The following is a 15,656-nucleotide window of genomic DNA, read 5'->3' as shown; positions in this document are numbered from 1 at the left end:
ATCACTGGCCATGGAAAACCACTATACGGCTCGTATTCAGTCTCCGGCTGCGATTGCGGCGGGATCCGCTCAGATCGCGTTTTATTTTCGCTTTTTCCCATCGCACATTTACAGTTATTTCTAAAAAACAATAAAATTCAGGCAGCGGTGTGGAAAAACGCTACATAGATACATATACTCCAACGATCCGCATATCCACCGATCGGCCGCATTCGTGTTTTTCCGCTTTTCCGTTTTTGTTTTGTGTGCGTGGCAAGTTCACCGATTCTGGTCTATATTTTGGAAAACGCATCCGCGCAGCCTCGTAGTTGGATTGAATATTCCGTGGCGATCGGTTCGAGAGATAAACTCGATTAGACAGATCTTATAGATAGACCGAAAAAAAAAAAAAACAACAGCAACATGAGCAGCGTCGTAAGTTCATTGAAGTTCTGTCCAGCTCCAAAGGATTGCCGCTAAGGAATATTTTTTTGTTTACCCCAGGATGAAGATCTTACCCCCGAGCAGATTGCCGTGCTCCAGAAGGCCTTCAACAGCTTCGATCACCAGAAGACTGGCTCGATCTCGATCGAGATTGTGGCCGACATCCTGCGCCTGATGGGTGAGCACTTGGAGTGAGGGGATCCTCCTGCGGCTTACTTATCCTTTTGCGATTGCAGGTCAGCCCTTCGACAAGAAGATCCTGGAGGAACTGATCGAGGAGGTCGACGAGGACAGTAAGTAGACATCTCCATACATATCGAAAATAATTAATGGCTGAACTAGAATTTTTCAATCATTAAATACAATTTATTTTTACAACGAATACACTTAAAAATAGATGCAATTCTATAGTTGAAAAGTTGCAGTATTTATGTCAAAAAGTATACCAATTAAAATAATTAGTTGAAAATAGCCTATTTACAATTTGAGTGACATATTTTTGATATAATTGTGGAATTTCAATGTAATTTATTTGAATTTGGCTATGATTTATATAAAATAAATTGGTCTTATTCAAAATAAAATTGGAAATGGATAAACAAATAATCCAAGTAAAATGGGAAAATCGTACCAAAATATAATATATTTTCTCAATTTAACTTGAAAAAAAATTGTGTCTAGAAAAATATTAAATTACATCAAATTAATTCAAGCTAGTTACAACAAATGGATAAAGCAAAGAAGACAAAAATTGAAAAATATTTAAAAGTGCCTAGATATTGCTTTTACTTAAAATAATGTAATTATAAACAGATTTGAAGTAAATGAAATAATATTAATATTAATTATTAATTACTTATATTTCTTACTATAATTAAAAATGCTGCCAAAATAGGTAATGATTTTCAGCCTTGTCTGTCTTATCTTTACCCCAACCCAGAGATGATTCACCACCGAGTGATGATCATATTTCAGTTTCTCGCTGTCATTGATTTATGATCATCGCAGTTTCGGGGCCTCGATCATTAGTTTTCCAGTCGTTTTTCAGCTAATTATAAGGTGTATTTGACTTTTTCAGAGTCTGGTCGCCTGGAATTCGGGGAGTTCGTGCAGCTGGCTGCCAAGTTCATCGTGGAGGAGGACGCGGAGGCCATGCAGAAGGAGCTGCGGGAGGCGTTCCGTCTGTATGACAAGCAGGGCAACGGCTTCATTCCCACCACCTGTCTGAAGGAGATCCTCAAGGAGCTGGACGACCAGCTGACCGAACAGGAGCTGGACATCATGATCGAGGAGATCGATTCGGACGGTTCCGGTACAGTGGATTTCGATGGTGAGTGTGCCCCAAAATTCTAGTGGCTTGCCATCCGCCATCCACCATGTGGGTGGATACATGGCAAATGGAAAATGGAAAATGGGGAATGGCCCGCATGGCGATCATAAATCGCGATGATCTTGAGATCGTGCGATCGCTCGATTATGACAGCTTGATCACCGCTCCCATGGAGCATATCGGTCGCTATTTTTAGGCGCGACACACAAATTCGATTCCGAATATATTCCACGCATTTTTCATTATGAGTATATGTAGGTACATTTTTGTTTTCGTGTTTATGGAATATTTATTTATAAATGCATATAGCGGTTGCTCTGGCTCTTGCGTCGGTTTAATGCCTGTCATTTTGTTTAATTTACAGAATTCATGGAGATGATGACCGGCGAGTAAATAAACGCACTGCGACTGCCACCCACTCAGCCACCCACCACCCACCACCCCTTGGAAAAACTCCCAAAACATAGAAAAAAAACACACACAACACAACACACACACATGCACACACTACACACACCTGTTGGGCACACGTTTGTTTGCTTCTATTTGCACGCTTTATTTGCATTTTCCCCATTTTTCGTTTCGAGGGAGCAAACAAATCCACGTACTTCAGTTTGACAATGCCAAACACGAATAGAAATAGAACTTTTGTACTACTTTTTTATACTAAAAGAGCAACGGAATACTGTGTATGCGAAAAAAAAATAAATGTTATGCTATAGCAAAAAAAACCCAAAACAATCCACCTATTGTTTTTATTTGTTTTGGGATTAGTTTTTGCCGCCAAGCAAACAAGTCCATATATTTTGTTTTGATAATGAGGGTAAACATACTAACGCTGTCGTAAATCTTATTCAGTCCTAATATATGGATATGATTACCAACACGTTTTACATACACCATAGGTATATATTCCATATATGAATGTTATTTATACTTGTTGTGGCTTTAACGAAAATCATCGTTTGACAAGTATTAAATGATTTGGCAGAACAACAACTGAAAATAAATGAACAGGCAATTAGTCAGAAGTTTTCTTCTCAGAGACAAATTTGTATTTATTTCATTTTCTTGCCAGATTAAGTGTTTCTTTTTGCCGAAGACTAGGAAAACCACTTATTTCTCTTTGAAAATATTTGTAAAATGAATTTATTTTTGTACCAAATGTTTGAAATATATTTGATTTGCATGAAACTAGTTTTGGTGGCTTGGGCAGTGGTGAAATTTATAGCATAGGCCGGATATCTATGACATAAGTATTGATATGTACAAGGTCAGCAAGTATTTCAAAAATGGATTTAAAAAATTGTGTTTCACTAATTGGTTTTTGTTTGCGGTTATACAAATATTCACGGCTTACCAGCCTTTTAGGCATAAATTAAAGCTTTATGCCAGAACATGTAATTAAGCTTAAGACTTAATTTTTTTGTATGGAATAGAATCAACCTATGATTTTCCCCTTACCAAAAGTTTGAGAAGATTACGTTTGAATGTCTATTTTTTCACGATCCCAATATTTTTGTTTGTTTACTCAGTTATATATGCTATAGCTTGAATAAAACTCGGCTAGCTTAAGTAAGCTTGGGTGGAAGCTGAGGTTGGGATGTATCCGTATTTAAATCCAGAGTTGAATCCGTACGTAAATCCGTACGTGAATCCTATCTTGAATCCTTGCTTGAATCCTTATTTGAACACTTTCACGAATCCTTACTAGAACACTTTCTTGAGTCCGTACTTGAAATATGTATCTGTAACTTGTATATTTGATAAGGTGTAGAATTCGGTTAAAGTCGGATTGCTAATGCCAATAGGATTCATTGTACTTTATTTGTATGCCCTTGCCGAGGATATTGTGAGATTTACTTTTCTATTCCCATTGCAGTTACTATATAAATCGGAATTGGCCAGATTAACCAACTATTTCATATAGCTTCCATTACAACAATAGAAAGAAATTTCAAAAATAGTACGAACTGCAATAGTGTTTTTACGATTTCAGATTTACGGTTTAAATTTTATCACATAGCTGCCAAGGAAAAAAGGATACATAAAAAAGAAATAAATAAATATTTAAATTTTTCAATAGCTTTCTTGCTTGCATCAGTTTCACCAGAGCTCAACTTCTTCAGGGACCAATCTGAAAAAGGAAATTTTATTTTATACCCTTTTAATCGTTTATAGTTTCATCCAGACTAACATTTGGATTCAACTTCTCTGTTCTGTGACAGGAAACAATTTAAACTTCGAATTTGCCTACATTTCTGTAGATCTCGTATACCAGATTATGTAATACTCATGCAGTGAGGATATATCTTATATGATAATTTATTTATTAATTATGATAATTTGTATAAATAATAAAAAAAAATTAATCGACATTCAAAAAAATAGACTTCAGACTATTCACTTCAGAGATTGTGTTTTTTAACTGCTCACCTCTCCATTAATGTTCAATTAAATGAATCGAGTGATGGATAGCCCGACTTAACCACACCGTCTATATACTGCCAAAAACGTTGAATGCGATCAAAAACCAATATGTCCTAAATATAACTACTTAAACTATGAAAATAAGCAAACAGATATTGCATTAACGGATCATAATATAATATCCAGCTCGGTTTAAAATAATAGAAAAAAATAGCAATTAAATAGTTAAACAATTTAAAAGGCGTTTTTTCCTATGAGAAATAATATTTCTCTAGAAGAGCAAAAGCTAACTGAAAGAAATGTGTAACAGTTAAGCGGTATTCTTTGCTAGTCAAAGAAATGGTTCGATCGGCAGCAATAGACGGTTGAAATACGAGGGTGGTCCGATAAGTACTTAGCCTCCAAAAGAAAAACGAAAATTTTGGAAAAGTGGCGGTTTATTTCTCAACATAATCTCCTTTTAGCTCGATACACTTGACCCAGCGATGCTCAAACCTCTTTAACCCGTCTGAAAAATACGTTTTCGGCGACGACCTCCTCATTCGACCCAAATTTCTGTCCAGCGAGTGACATTTTCAAGTTTGGAAACAAAAAGAAGTCACACGGGGCCAAATCTGAAGAATATGGTGGATGGGGTAGCAGTTCGTAGCCCAATTCGACCAATTTGGCCGTGGCGAGGGCGGAAGTGTGAGCCGGTGCGTTGTCATGATGGAAGAGCACTTTTTTCTTCGCCAAATGGGGGCGTATTTTCTGCAATTCGGCGGCGAATCGGCCCAATGTTTCGGCGTAGTACAGCCCTGTGACCGCTTTAGTCGATGTAGATCACACCTTGTGAATTCCAAAAAGCGGTGGCCATCACCTTACCGGACGATGAGACAGTCTTCGCCTCCTTCGGAGCAGGTTCGCCGGTCGAAGTCCACTGTTTCGACTGTTCCTTGGCCTCTGGTGTGTACCAGTGGATCCATGTTTCGTCGAAGGTCACGGATTGCGCTTAAACCACGTCAAACACTGCTCTGAAGTGGTCTCCCGGTTGCGTTTGTAGTCCGCAGTGAGCAAACGCGGCACCCATCGCGCCGGCAGCCGTTTTTGGGGCTCATCAAAAACCGAGGTGCGACCACGTTGAAACTCGTTAAACCAATTTTTGACGGTCGCCATCGAAGGAGAAGAGTCACCGTACACAGGATCCAAGCGCTCTTTGATTTCGCTGCGCGATTTTCCTTCATAATAAAATATATAATTTGTAAATTAAGAATACACTTAGTATCATATATGAGTAAGATTCAAGGATACATATTAAATACTGTTAGTCCATGTAGATTACAGACTCTGTCGAGATGTTGTGCAGTCGTTCGGCTTGGATTTCAAGGTTGCGCCAGGTGGTAAAGTACTTTTTGGCCCCAACAGCAATGGCCAATCCAAGGATGATTGCAGCACAGCAGCCCATGATAACCATCCACTTGGGAGTCCATATGCTGTCCTCAGTCTGCGGCATTCGGCAGACGTAATGCATTTCCTCGGAGCTCGGGTCCTTGCAAATCATCTTCCCACTTTCTTTCACACAGGCCGTGCGACAGACGGGACGGCATACGGATTCGGCAGGATTCAAGACGTCCGCCAGGTAGCCCTCATTGCACACACATTCATTTGGGGCTATGCACTGCCCGTTCTTGCAGCCCTTCTCACAGATCGCCTCGCAAACGAGCTGGGAGCTGTTCTTGAAACCATTGCCCATGTAGCCGGGATCGCACGTGCAGACGTCGGGAGCGCTACAACTGGCATTCTCCGGGCAACTTGAGCACACTGGCTGGCAGTTGGTGCCCATCTCGTTGCCGGTGTATCCTGGATGACACTTACAGACCTCTGGCTTCACACACCGGCTGTGCTGGCCACAGCCTTCTTCACAGATGGGCCAGCACTCTCCGCCTGCATCAAACGTGTATCCCTCGGAGCATTCGCACCAGTTCGGTAAACTGCAGTCAGAGTTTGAACCGCATTCGTCTTGACAGACTGGTTTGCATTTGCTCCCTACCCTCTTAAAGCCACTTTCGCACTGGCATTTGCTTGGCTCCGCGCAGAAGCCGAAATTTCCACATAACTCGGGACACACGGGCACGCAGTTTCCGGTGAGGTAGTTCCGGTCGTAGCCGTTTTGGCAACTGCACTGGCCCGGTCGGTCGCAATACTTGCCATATTCACAATCCGCAGGGCAGAGGGCCTGGCAATACAATCCGCCGTAGCCCTCCTTGCAAATACAGCGTCCGGAGGAGCCGCAGTAGCTGTTGGCAGGACATTCGTTGAAGGTCTGGTTCCCCATCATTGTGTCATTTGTCTTATAGGTGCAAACATGTCCGTTGAAATTCGGACGGCAAGAAGGTAAGCCAAAGACTAGTGCCAGGCACACAAAAGTAAAGTACCAAAAGGACATGAATAATGTGTTTTATTTTTATTTTTAAATTGAATAGACTTGTCTTAAGCAACCACCCTGCTCAATGATTTAAATTGAAATGAACTCCCAAAGCTGTGATGCTTTAATTCACCCTTTTTTTTCGTATACCGGATATGTATGTACATACGTCTTTCGGAGAATGTCATCATACACCATGTGCGTATAGATTTTATGAAAGCGAAAAGAAGCCATATGGTTAATTTTTATGTCAAACTACAATCAAATTGGACTGATAACAAGTGTTTTCAGTAAAATAAAATAAAATAAAACAAGAAAGGAAAGCTAACTTCGGGCGGAGCCGAAGTTGATATACCCTTGCAGAATATTCTGTAAATTATATTCTCCAAAATTATTCATATGACGCATTCTTAATACTCATAAAAAATCCCAACTTCCTAACTTTAAAAACACCAAATGATTTAGTCGGTCGATCCTTATGAAATTTGGTAGGTCGGATTGATTGGCCAAATATAAAACCCATAGAAAATCCCAACTTCCTAACTTTACAAACACCAAAGTTATGGCGTTTCCGATCAATCAGTTATATGGCAGCTATAGGATATAGTCGGCCGATCCCGTCCGTTCCGACTTATATACTGCGTGCAAAGGATAGAAGGGTGTGTGCAAAGTTTCAATTCGATAGCTTTAAAACTGAGAGACAAGTTCGCGTAGAAAGAGACAGACGGACAGACAGACGGACAGACGGACATGGTTATATCAACTCAGGAGGTGATCCTGATCAAGAATATATATACTTTATAGGGTCGGAGATGTCTCCTTCACTGCGTTGCACACTTTTGACCAAAATTATTCATAATTCATAAGCACGAATTTTATAGACTCTGCGCGCTTGGTAGAGCAAATTATTTTTTTTTGTAAATTGTAAAAAGTCAGTGTTAATGTTTTCGAAAAAGTTCAAAATTTTCGAAGAAACCATTTTCAAAACTAAAGGTGAGCAAAAAAAAAAAAGTGGGCGAGAATGGGCCAATGGTTAAGCTATTCAAATTTCAAAAATTCGATTTTCGACGACCAAACTTCTTTGAGCTCATTGTTCTGTAATAACTGCAAGGGTATATAAACTTCGGCTTGCCGAAGTTTGCTTCTTTCTCGATTTTACTTATGTTATAAACACACATGAGAAGTAATGTTCAGAACGAAAAATTATAAGTTTTTTCGGTCAGATACATTTTTTTATACATTTCTTCTAATTTTTAGAAAAAATTAGCTTAAAATGTATGGTAAGATGCCCTACTCTTAAGATATATTTTTCTATTTTTATACCCTTGCAGAGGGCATTATAATTTTGGTAAAAAGTTTGAGACGCAGTGAAGGAGACATCTCCGACCCTATAAAGTATATATATTCTTGATCAGGATCGCGTCCTGAGTTGATATAAGCATGTTCGTCTGTCCGTCTGTCTGTTTGTACGCGTAGAAAGGCTCTCAGTTTTAAAGATATCGAATTGGAACTTTCCTTCCTTTGCACACAGTATATAAGTCGGAACGCCCGGGATCGGGCGACTATATTCTATAGCCGCCATATAACTGATTGATCGGAAATGCTGTAAAGTAAGGAAGTTGGGATTTTCTATGGGTTTTATTTTTGGCCAATCAACCCGACCTAGCAAATTTCAAACGGATCGGCCGACTATATCCTATAGCTGCCATATAACTGTACGATTGGAAATGCCATACCTTTTTTTTTTTTTTTGGCAAACCAATATAATTTACAGAATATTCTGTAAGGGTATATCAACTTCGGCTCCGCCCAAAATTAGCTTTCCTTTCTTGTTTATTATTAAAAAAGTTATATAACTATGCACAAAATTTGAATTTAAATTTTAGTGCGCGCGCTAAGGGAACGAGTGGTCACACTGACAGTGCCCTGCGGACAGTGGTCACACTGGTAGCTCGACAAATAGTCTTACTTAAACTTCAAATGTAATTTTCAAACAAACGTCTTAAGTAATGCATTTGACTCCAAAATAGGTTTTTTCGGAAACTTATCTCGTTGGAATTTCCAGTAGACCATGTTAGATGGGTCTTTAGTTATCCGAGCATCAGGACACAAAAAGTCCTTTTTAAAAACTACATATCTAATATTTTCCTTGTTACTTTTGGAGAACCCATCTTGATCCGACCTTTTTACTTTAATAATTAACAGTCTTCCCTTAGTAATACATCATTCTAGCGTACTTACGTCCGCACATCAGTTTAAAAAATTTAAATCATAGTAAATAATAGGATTATCTATTTTATTTCTAGTTCTAGTTAATATATATATTCCATAATAATAAAAGTTACCGTCAGCTGCATAATGATTTTCTTTAATAATGGAAAATGTATTACTGCACATGTTATTTCAATACTTTCGTCGTTTGTTATTCTTATTAGTTAAGGTTCAATAAAACATCTAATCAATCTTAAATCGACCTAGTATTTTAAGTATCCACAACAGCGGTTTGTTATTGCCTCTATGCCCTCTTTTTCTTTTCCCATATTAACTATAATAATATGATATGCTCTTAGCAACTTAAGTAAGCTGGTCTACAAGTTGACTTCTTGTAGCTTCGCTTTGCGAAGAGAAGCCGGCGGAAGAAAGCTGCTTGGCCGAAAGCTCGCGTCTTAACCACGTTAACTCTACAGGTCTAAAAAACGAGCATTGGCCCGTCATTTAGATGGCATTTTGTACCGCTGAGTTGAGCGCTGGGCGTCGATCGTCGAACGTCGTACCGCTTCTGCCGTAAGGCCACCGAAAATCAAAATTAAAACTATCCGCGAGTTTTCCGCTCTTGACACTTAGAGTCTCGTGATTCCGCGGTTCGCGATTGATAAAGAAAAAGAGGCGGGCATCGAGTGGATATGTTCAATATGCCGCAGAGGTAAAGAAAGTGCCTAGCTGTACCGCTATTTGTATAGTAACAGTAACAGTAACGAAATCTGTTTGTTTTGGCTTATTCGGTGTGTGGCCAAGAATCAAAAATGCGAACGTGTTAAAAGCCGCAAAGCCACTGCCATTTGGGCATGTCAATAAAATTTATGATGGCATAAAGTTTTATTTTTGAAAGGCACCCATCGATGTTCTCTTGGCCTTTTCATTTCTCTAGCCCATTGGCTTATCAAATAAATTATAAAACTAAATTGGACCTGATAAACGCGACCAGTTGAGCTATTGTAAATTTGTGCGTGTGTTGTGTGTGTAGTGCTTCGAGTGTTTTGTGCATTTGTGTGTGTGTGTGTGTCTGTGTTTGCGGCGATTGTCAAGTTCGCTTGATAAGCGCTTTTTTCGTGGGTTTTTTGTAATTTCAGCCATGATTGAAAACAAAAGCCATTGCCAGCGGCCTAACGACACGCGCTGCGGAGTGGGGGGAAGGTTTTGAGCGGGCAATACGGGAAAATTCTGCAGCTCAGCGGCAGAAACCAGACGCCGACGTCAGCCGAAGTCTGTGACGTGAGTCACAACAATGGCTCGCCAATTAGCACTTGACTTTGAATCAAATCAAGCCGAAATCAATCGCAAACATGATAACGAAAAACACAATTGTCCAATCCAAAAAGGCAAACAAATCGTAATTCGCGACTAAGCACACTAAACAACTGGAAATGTCTCTCTGTTTCTCTTCAAGTCCCACCAACAACTGGTCGTTCCAGCCACTTCATCGCCAGCGGAGCATCAGCGGATATCCTCAACATGTCCTTAATACGGTGCCGGAAACCGCCGTGCTCACCACGCCCCCGCCCACGCGGAAACGTAAGTAACGCTCCCCTTTCCAGTGGACATTTGAATTTTGCGCTCTATAAAGCAGTGCAGCAAGCAGTTAACAGTGATGGTTAGGCTTATGTTTTTTTAATTCCATTTTTGGGCAGTCCAACGAATATTTCTTTTAGGGCAAAAAGGGAAGACAAACTTTCATTCAACTTTATTTCATTTTTGCATGATTTTGGCTATATTATTGAGATTTTAGTAGCATAACAGCTCTCTCATTTAACATGTCTCTGTTACGGAATTTGCAATCTGTCCAACACTGTGTTAAACGGTATTTTTACCAGGGCTGTCTAGCTTGTAGGCTTATGTATATTTTAAAATTTGGATAATGAAAAAAATGTTTTAAATAATCTTATACTTACCAGAATTACCGAGCCATGCTGTTAACGTATGTTACAAAGTTATATTTTCTTACTTACTAAGAATTATGTTATTATTTTAAAGTCTTTTTATGCCAAAGCTTGAAATATGAGTTAAGGTTAATAACCGGACTTACCATTAATAACTTTAACAAGTAATGTAATTCTTTAGTTAACATTAAATTCAATATATTAAAATATCTATTATACTTAAACACTTAAAATAAATCTTTTTGGACAAATCCTCAGGGCTAATGTGATTTTAAATTAGATACGTACTTACTGACAAAAACGGTACTAATTAGTGTTTTTAATTTAAAAAATAGCTTAATGAGAAAATATGGTTTTATTTGTGGTATTTAAAAGAAGCGACAATATTCTATTAAAAACAATACTTTTTTAAAATCCGCGGGCACTCTGTACGGTCTAGTATTATAATGGTATTTTTAGGAATTCGCTCTACTCCCAACCTCGTATGCACTTGGCAACACTGCTTTTAATTAAACAACAACAACTGAAATAAAAACAAAAATTACAGCGCTCACAATACAAATTGCTGGCGTTGCTTCAGCGGAAAGCGGACACAAGCGCAGATTTTTAGCAGCGCGGAAAAAGCCGAAAAGCGCGATGAAAATGCTCGCGGACACAGAGCGTGAGGAAGCCCTCAATTTGGTAAGTTTCCGATGTCTAAAACTATGTGAATCCATGACAACGGCATTGTAGCAACAAAAACAATAACAACCGTTGCCAAAAAAAGCGATTAATTCGACCCTCTTTATATTGACTAATTGATTATCGATTATCGGTGTTTTTCGTTCTGTTTTTCCTGCTTTTCCCACTTTTCCGCCGCCCCCGCACACTCGTTTTTATTGATTTGTACACGGAACGTGCTTTGTTTGATGGCGCTATCGCAAAAATACAATATATACCGACGCACATATATAATCTCTGGCTGGCGGGACGCGACCACGAAATACAAAATACGGAACACGAAAATATGCAAACCCAAACCCCCATTTCCCGCAGCAAATTGAATTCGAATGGGTGCTGCGGCAAGAGGTACACGCGATACTGAAGCAACTGCGGACCATTCTGGTGGTGAGTACATAAACGGATAAGCATTGGCTAAAACCCAGCTCAAGAAGTACACAGCTATAACGATTATCGTAACCCCACAGGAATGCGCCCATCGGTTTCCGGTGCCCCTGTACGAGAACGAGGGAAAGAAGACTGAGAAGTTCATACTCACCGTGTCGCCCGATCAGCTGAAGGCCGTGCTAACGTTAACGGGCGATGCCATCACCCAGGCTGTAAGTGCCAGTGATCCCCTAGATGATATGGGCAAACACCCTAAAAAGTTCAAAGACCCTTACCACATACTTCCTCAAAAAGAGTTATTCTTATACCACACAACGGTAAAGAAGAATGCCATAAAACCTCTTCATATGACTCCCCGAAAGAAATGGGGATATCCCCTAAAAGTACCTTAAATGATAAGCTTACATAGTACATTTACTTAAAGAAATGCTTTAGAATCTTGTTCCATAAAGATGAATCAGTTGTGGGTAAGATTGTTACTCCCCCAAAGTGTCGGGAAATACCCTTTCATGTTCCCCTTTTAAAGAACATATTAAAACTGATGACACAGAAATCTCTTCGGTGGAAAAATCAGTATATATATTATATGAACATTTCAAATGAGTTTCAAGATAATTCACTTTAATCTAGGCTACCCAACCTTATTCAATTATATTTGCAAAAAAAATATTTACATATTTGGAAAAGAGACATAAAGTTATGTACCAGTGCTAGTACTAGTTGTCAATTCGTTTTATAGCAACGAGCCATCAATAATCATTTAATCTTGTATTATTACGTCATTCCAATTTGAAGAAAACAACCTTAAGTAATAAACTGATAATAATATTTGTAATTAGTACTTTTTGCCTACAACAAGCACTATTTAATTATTAATTAATTATAAATAATTTCAACAATTCCTAAAATAGATAAAAGTATTATCTGCTTTTGTTAACGTATACATCGGTGATTATATTAACATTTTCGAAGTCTTTTACAAAGATTATATTACCCTTTTAACGTTACATAAGGCTAGGCTAGGCAGCATTTTCCCACCTCTCGCCCCACCCATAGAAATACTAATCAAGTAGTTTCCTTCCCCAGGACATTAGCTTTAAGCTGTGCAAGGCTCCGAGCCAAACGCAACGTACCTCCATCACACATGACTCGCCCTGGAAGCTGCAGCAGGTCCAGGATGCCGCGAATCATCTGCAGACCGCCATTAATCACATAGACGATGTCGACGACTCTTATCACTTCAAGTGAGTCACGTTTTGTTTTGCATGAGAATCGCGATTCTACTTATATTTATATGCAGAACCTCCGACGAAGTGCTACATGTGATAGGCAACATTCTAGACGCACTGCAACGCGGCAGGAACAGTCTGCTGGTGCCCAAAAAGAAGCCCATCGACGAGCTGATCAAGGGGCGCAATATGAAGTCGCTGGTGCCCAATCTGCCGGAGGATCTGGCGGTGAGTTTCTACCTGCAGAGCCACAAGCTGATCATTGCCGTCTACCAGCTGCTGAACAACCAGGGCACCATGCGCTTCGACTCCCGCCAGGCGGAGGCCTCCGTCCAGTGGCTAAACGATGTGCTACTGCTGCTGATGAATGGCCAAAAACTATGCCAGCAATTGAAAGACAAGGTGAGTCGCAGGTGAAGCACCGGAAGTGGGCAAAAGAACGTTCGATTTGTATGACTGCACACAAAACAGAAAACTTGTAAAGGCGGAAAGAAGGGCAGGCACAAATAAAAAATAATGAAAACTTATCAACTCATTAGCATTCCTTAAATATAAGCAGCTCAACCATAAAGGGTAAATACATTTTAAATTAAGAAGTGTAATACAAAAATAGAATTTATACTCCTCATACAGGCTGTCTACGGTCCAATTTTCTTTAGAAATTATGGCTATTATATCATGTTTGCCCCCCGCATTCACCAAAAAAAGAACACTTGTTCTCAGCGGGTTAGAACTATACACAGAAAAAGTCAATTATGCTACACAGGCACCAAAAATTTGTTTAAAAAAATTCAAAACAATTATTCTTAAGTCTTGTATAAAATATGTTTTAATTTAGGAGCAGCGATTTAAGTTTTTTATCTATTTTATGTAAAATATCTATAAACTTTTTATTAAATTATAGTTATATAGTTATATATAAATTATAGTTATTTCTCGCGGTATATCTTAGAAAAATATAGTGAGAAAGATATTTTGGCTCTTGGTTCTTGAGAAGATCAAAATTGATCTATCATTTTTAGGTCAGAACAGCTCATTAGTGTTCAGCAATTACTACCCGCCCACACGATTATTTGTACATGAAACACACCCACCAAAGTAAATACTATTTTTGGAATTAGCCGGCAATGATAAGGCTTCTGCTCTTGAACTGATAGCAGGCCGTCTCGCATCGGCGGAGCACATGTGCGAGAGTCGCAGATGCTGTCCCATTTTCCGCACCCACAAGATGCTGCCAAGTTTTATTTGGTTGCTGGCCATTTGCCAGGGCCACGCTGCAGTTCTTGACTGTGACGCAAAGCGGCAATTAAAGTGGCCAATATAGGGATTGGCAGAACTATGGCAAATATGGGGAATGGGAAGTGGTGGGATGGGCCCGCGGATGAGTTGTGGGTGTATTTTTAATTCCATATTTCAATTCTTCCCCAGATATCTGTGTTTTCGGTGTACAAAGATTTCACAGTTGGCTCGCGTTCGCCCTCAGCGCTTTCCTATTGAGATAAGGCGGGATCGGGAACGGATACTTGATGGATAGCAACTGTGGAGCGGCGACAGAAACAATAACAACAATAATAGCTAATAAAGAACCGTACTTGTAATAGCGAAGTAAATAATGTTAGTTGAAATGTTGCTACTGGAAACGGCACACCCATAATACCCATGCATACTATACTATATACTATATACAATACTATACTACTGCTATATACAGTACAGAGAGTAGTATACATACATCTAGTTTAATGTACACAATCAACATTCATGTTTAATTACGATTACGTAGAACCTGAGTTCATCGCTTCACGTCACTCCAATTATGCATCAAAATGCATCTAGCAATAGGCTGAGAATTGAGAACTAAAAATGTTTGAGAAAACCAATTGTGTTTTGTATGTGTAACTAAATGAAATTGCTAGATAATTATAGTTTACTCGTACGTGTAATTTAATGTAATATACTATGTCCCATTATTTATGTTCGCGAAGATGCAATGTAATCCAACAAGTCAGCAGTCATTCGGTTCTTAAAGACGGTACTTACAACTTATATACACCCCAATACGCCTCCATATACATAAGTACATACGGATGTGGCACCTACATCGGCATTTACATGATATTGTTGTAATAAACCAAACCGAAATGTGAACAGAATTTTTAATTGTACTAAACACCGTTTTGTATTCGTATTCGTAATTGTATATCCGTAATTGTATTCCCCGTACTCGTTAATGGTTAATGGTTAAGCGCGCCTAATCCTAATCTAATCCAAAGTCATTTGTATCAACGGCCTTTACTTCTCGTTTACTTTATACATCTACCAGGGAGTTTATAAAGATATAGAAAGTTATTGAGAGATGCAACGAAAACAATTACCACTGTACTTATTGAATATTACAATTGCCTAAGCACCCCACTGAATGCATGGGAAAAGAAGACAACTATTTATGTAATCACTAAGCGTACTTACTGTCCACATTCATTTAATTGTTGTTGAATAAAAATTACCTTTTACCAAAAGGCTTTGTTTTTAAACTTTCGATTCCTCGCGCCAAAAACGCTATTGCTGCGATCGAT

At 39.0% G+C, this 15,656-nt stretch overlaps 3 protein-coding genes across 3 annotated transcripts; 2 read left to right on the top strand and 1 right to left on the bottom strand.

Annotated features, from left to right (window-relative positions):
• Positions 1-249: 249 nt before the first annotated feature.
• LOC108048836 (troponin C) lies at positions 250-2,494 on the top strand. The gene is made up of 5 exons (XM_017129755.2): positions 250-414; positions 484-601; positions 660-716; positions 1,502-1,753; positions 2,118-2,494. The coding sequence occupies exons 1-5, from the start codon at positions 403-405 to the stop codon at positions 2,144-2,146; spliced, it is 468 nt and encodes a 155-aa protein (XP_016985244.1). The 5' UTR covers positions 250-402; the 3' UTR covers positions 2,147-2,494.
• A 2,976-nt stretch (positions 2,495-5,470) lies between these two features.
• Positions 5,471-6,522, bottom strand: LOC108048800 (tenascin-like). Its single transcript, XM_017129691.2, has one exon. The coding sequence runs from the start codon at positions 6,498-6,500 to the stop codon at positions 5,487-5,489; it is 1,014 nt and encodes a 337-aa protein (XP_016985180.2). The 5' UTR covers positions 6,501-6,522; the 3' UTR covers positions 5,471-5,486.
• Positions 6,523-10,262: 3,740 nt separating this feature from the next.
• Positions 10,263-15,599, top strand: LOC108048829 (protein rogdi). The gene is made up of 7 exons (XM_017129740.2): positions 10,263-10,379; positions 11,292-11,425; positions 11,780-11,851; positions 11,932-12,063; positions 12,938-13,095; positions 13,152-13,482; positions 14,509-15,599. Exons 2-7 carry the CDS (start codon positions 11,381-11,383, stop codon positions 14,575-14,577), a joined length of 807 nt encoding a protein of 268 aa, XP_016985229.1. The 5' UTR covers positions 10,263-10,379; positions 11,292-11,380; the 3' UTR covers positions 14,578-15,599.
• Positions 15,600-15,656: the final 57 nt, after the last annotated feature.

Source organism: Drosophila rhopaloa, unplaced genomic scaffold (assembly GCF_018152115.1).
Source record: "Drosophila rhopaloa isolate 14029-0021.01 unplaced genomic scaffold, ASM1815211v1 contig_185, whole genome shotgun sequence".
Classification (NCBI taxonomy): domain Eukaryota; kingdom Metazoa; phylum Arthropoda; class Insecta; order Diptera; family Drosophilidae; genus Drosophila; species Drosophila rhopaloa.
This window is presented reverse-complemented; position numbering and strand designations above follow the sequence as displayed.

Bases quoted from the DNA above. Each gene is read 5' to 3' on its own strand.
- LOC108048836 (XM_017129755.2), top strand. The intron at 717-1,501 runs GTAAGTAGACAT...TGACTTTTTCAG, and splicing joins CGAGGAGGTCGACGAGGACA to AGTCTGGTCGCCTGGAATTC. The intron at 1,754-2,117 runs GTGAGTGTGCCC...TTTAATTTACAG, and splicing joins CGGTACAGTGGATTTCGATG to AATTCATGGAGATGATGACC.
- LOC108048800 (XM_017129691.2), bottom strand. From the start codon at position 6,500: ATGATGGGGAACCAGACCTTCAACGAATGTCCTGCCAACAGCTACTGC.
- LOC108048829 (XM_017129740.2), top strand. From the start codon at position 11,381: ATGAAAATGCTCGCGGACACAGAGCGTGAGGAAGCCCTCAATTTG. The intron at 11,426-11,779 runs GTAAGTTTCCGA...CATTTCCCGCAG, and splicing joins GTGAGGAAGCCCTCAATTTG to CAAATTGAATTCGAATGGGT. The intron at 13,096-13,151 runs GTGAGTCACGTT...ATTTATATGCAG, and splicing joins GACGACTCTTATCACTTCAA to AACCTCCGACGAAGTGCTAC.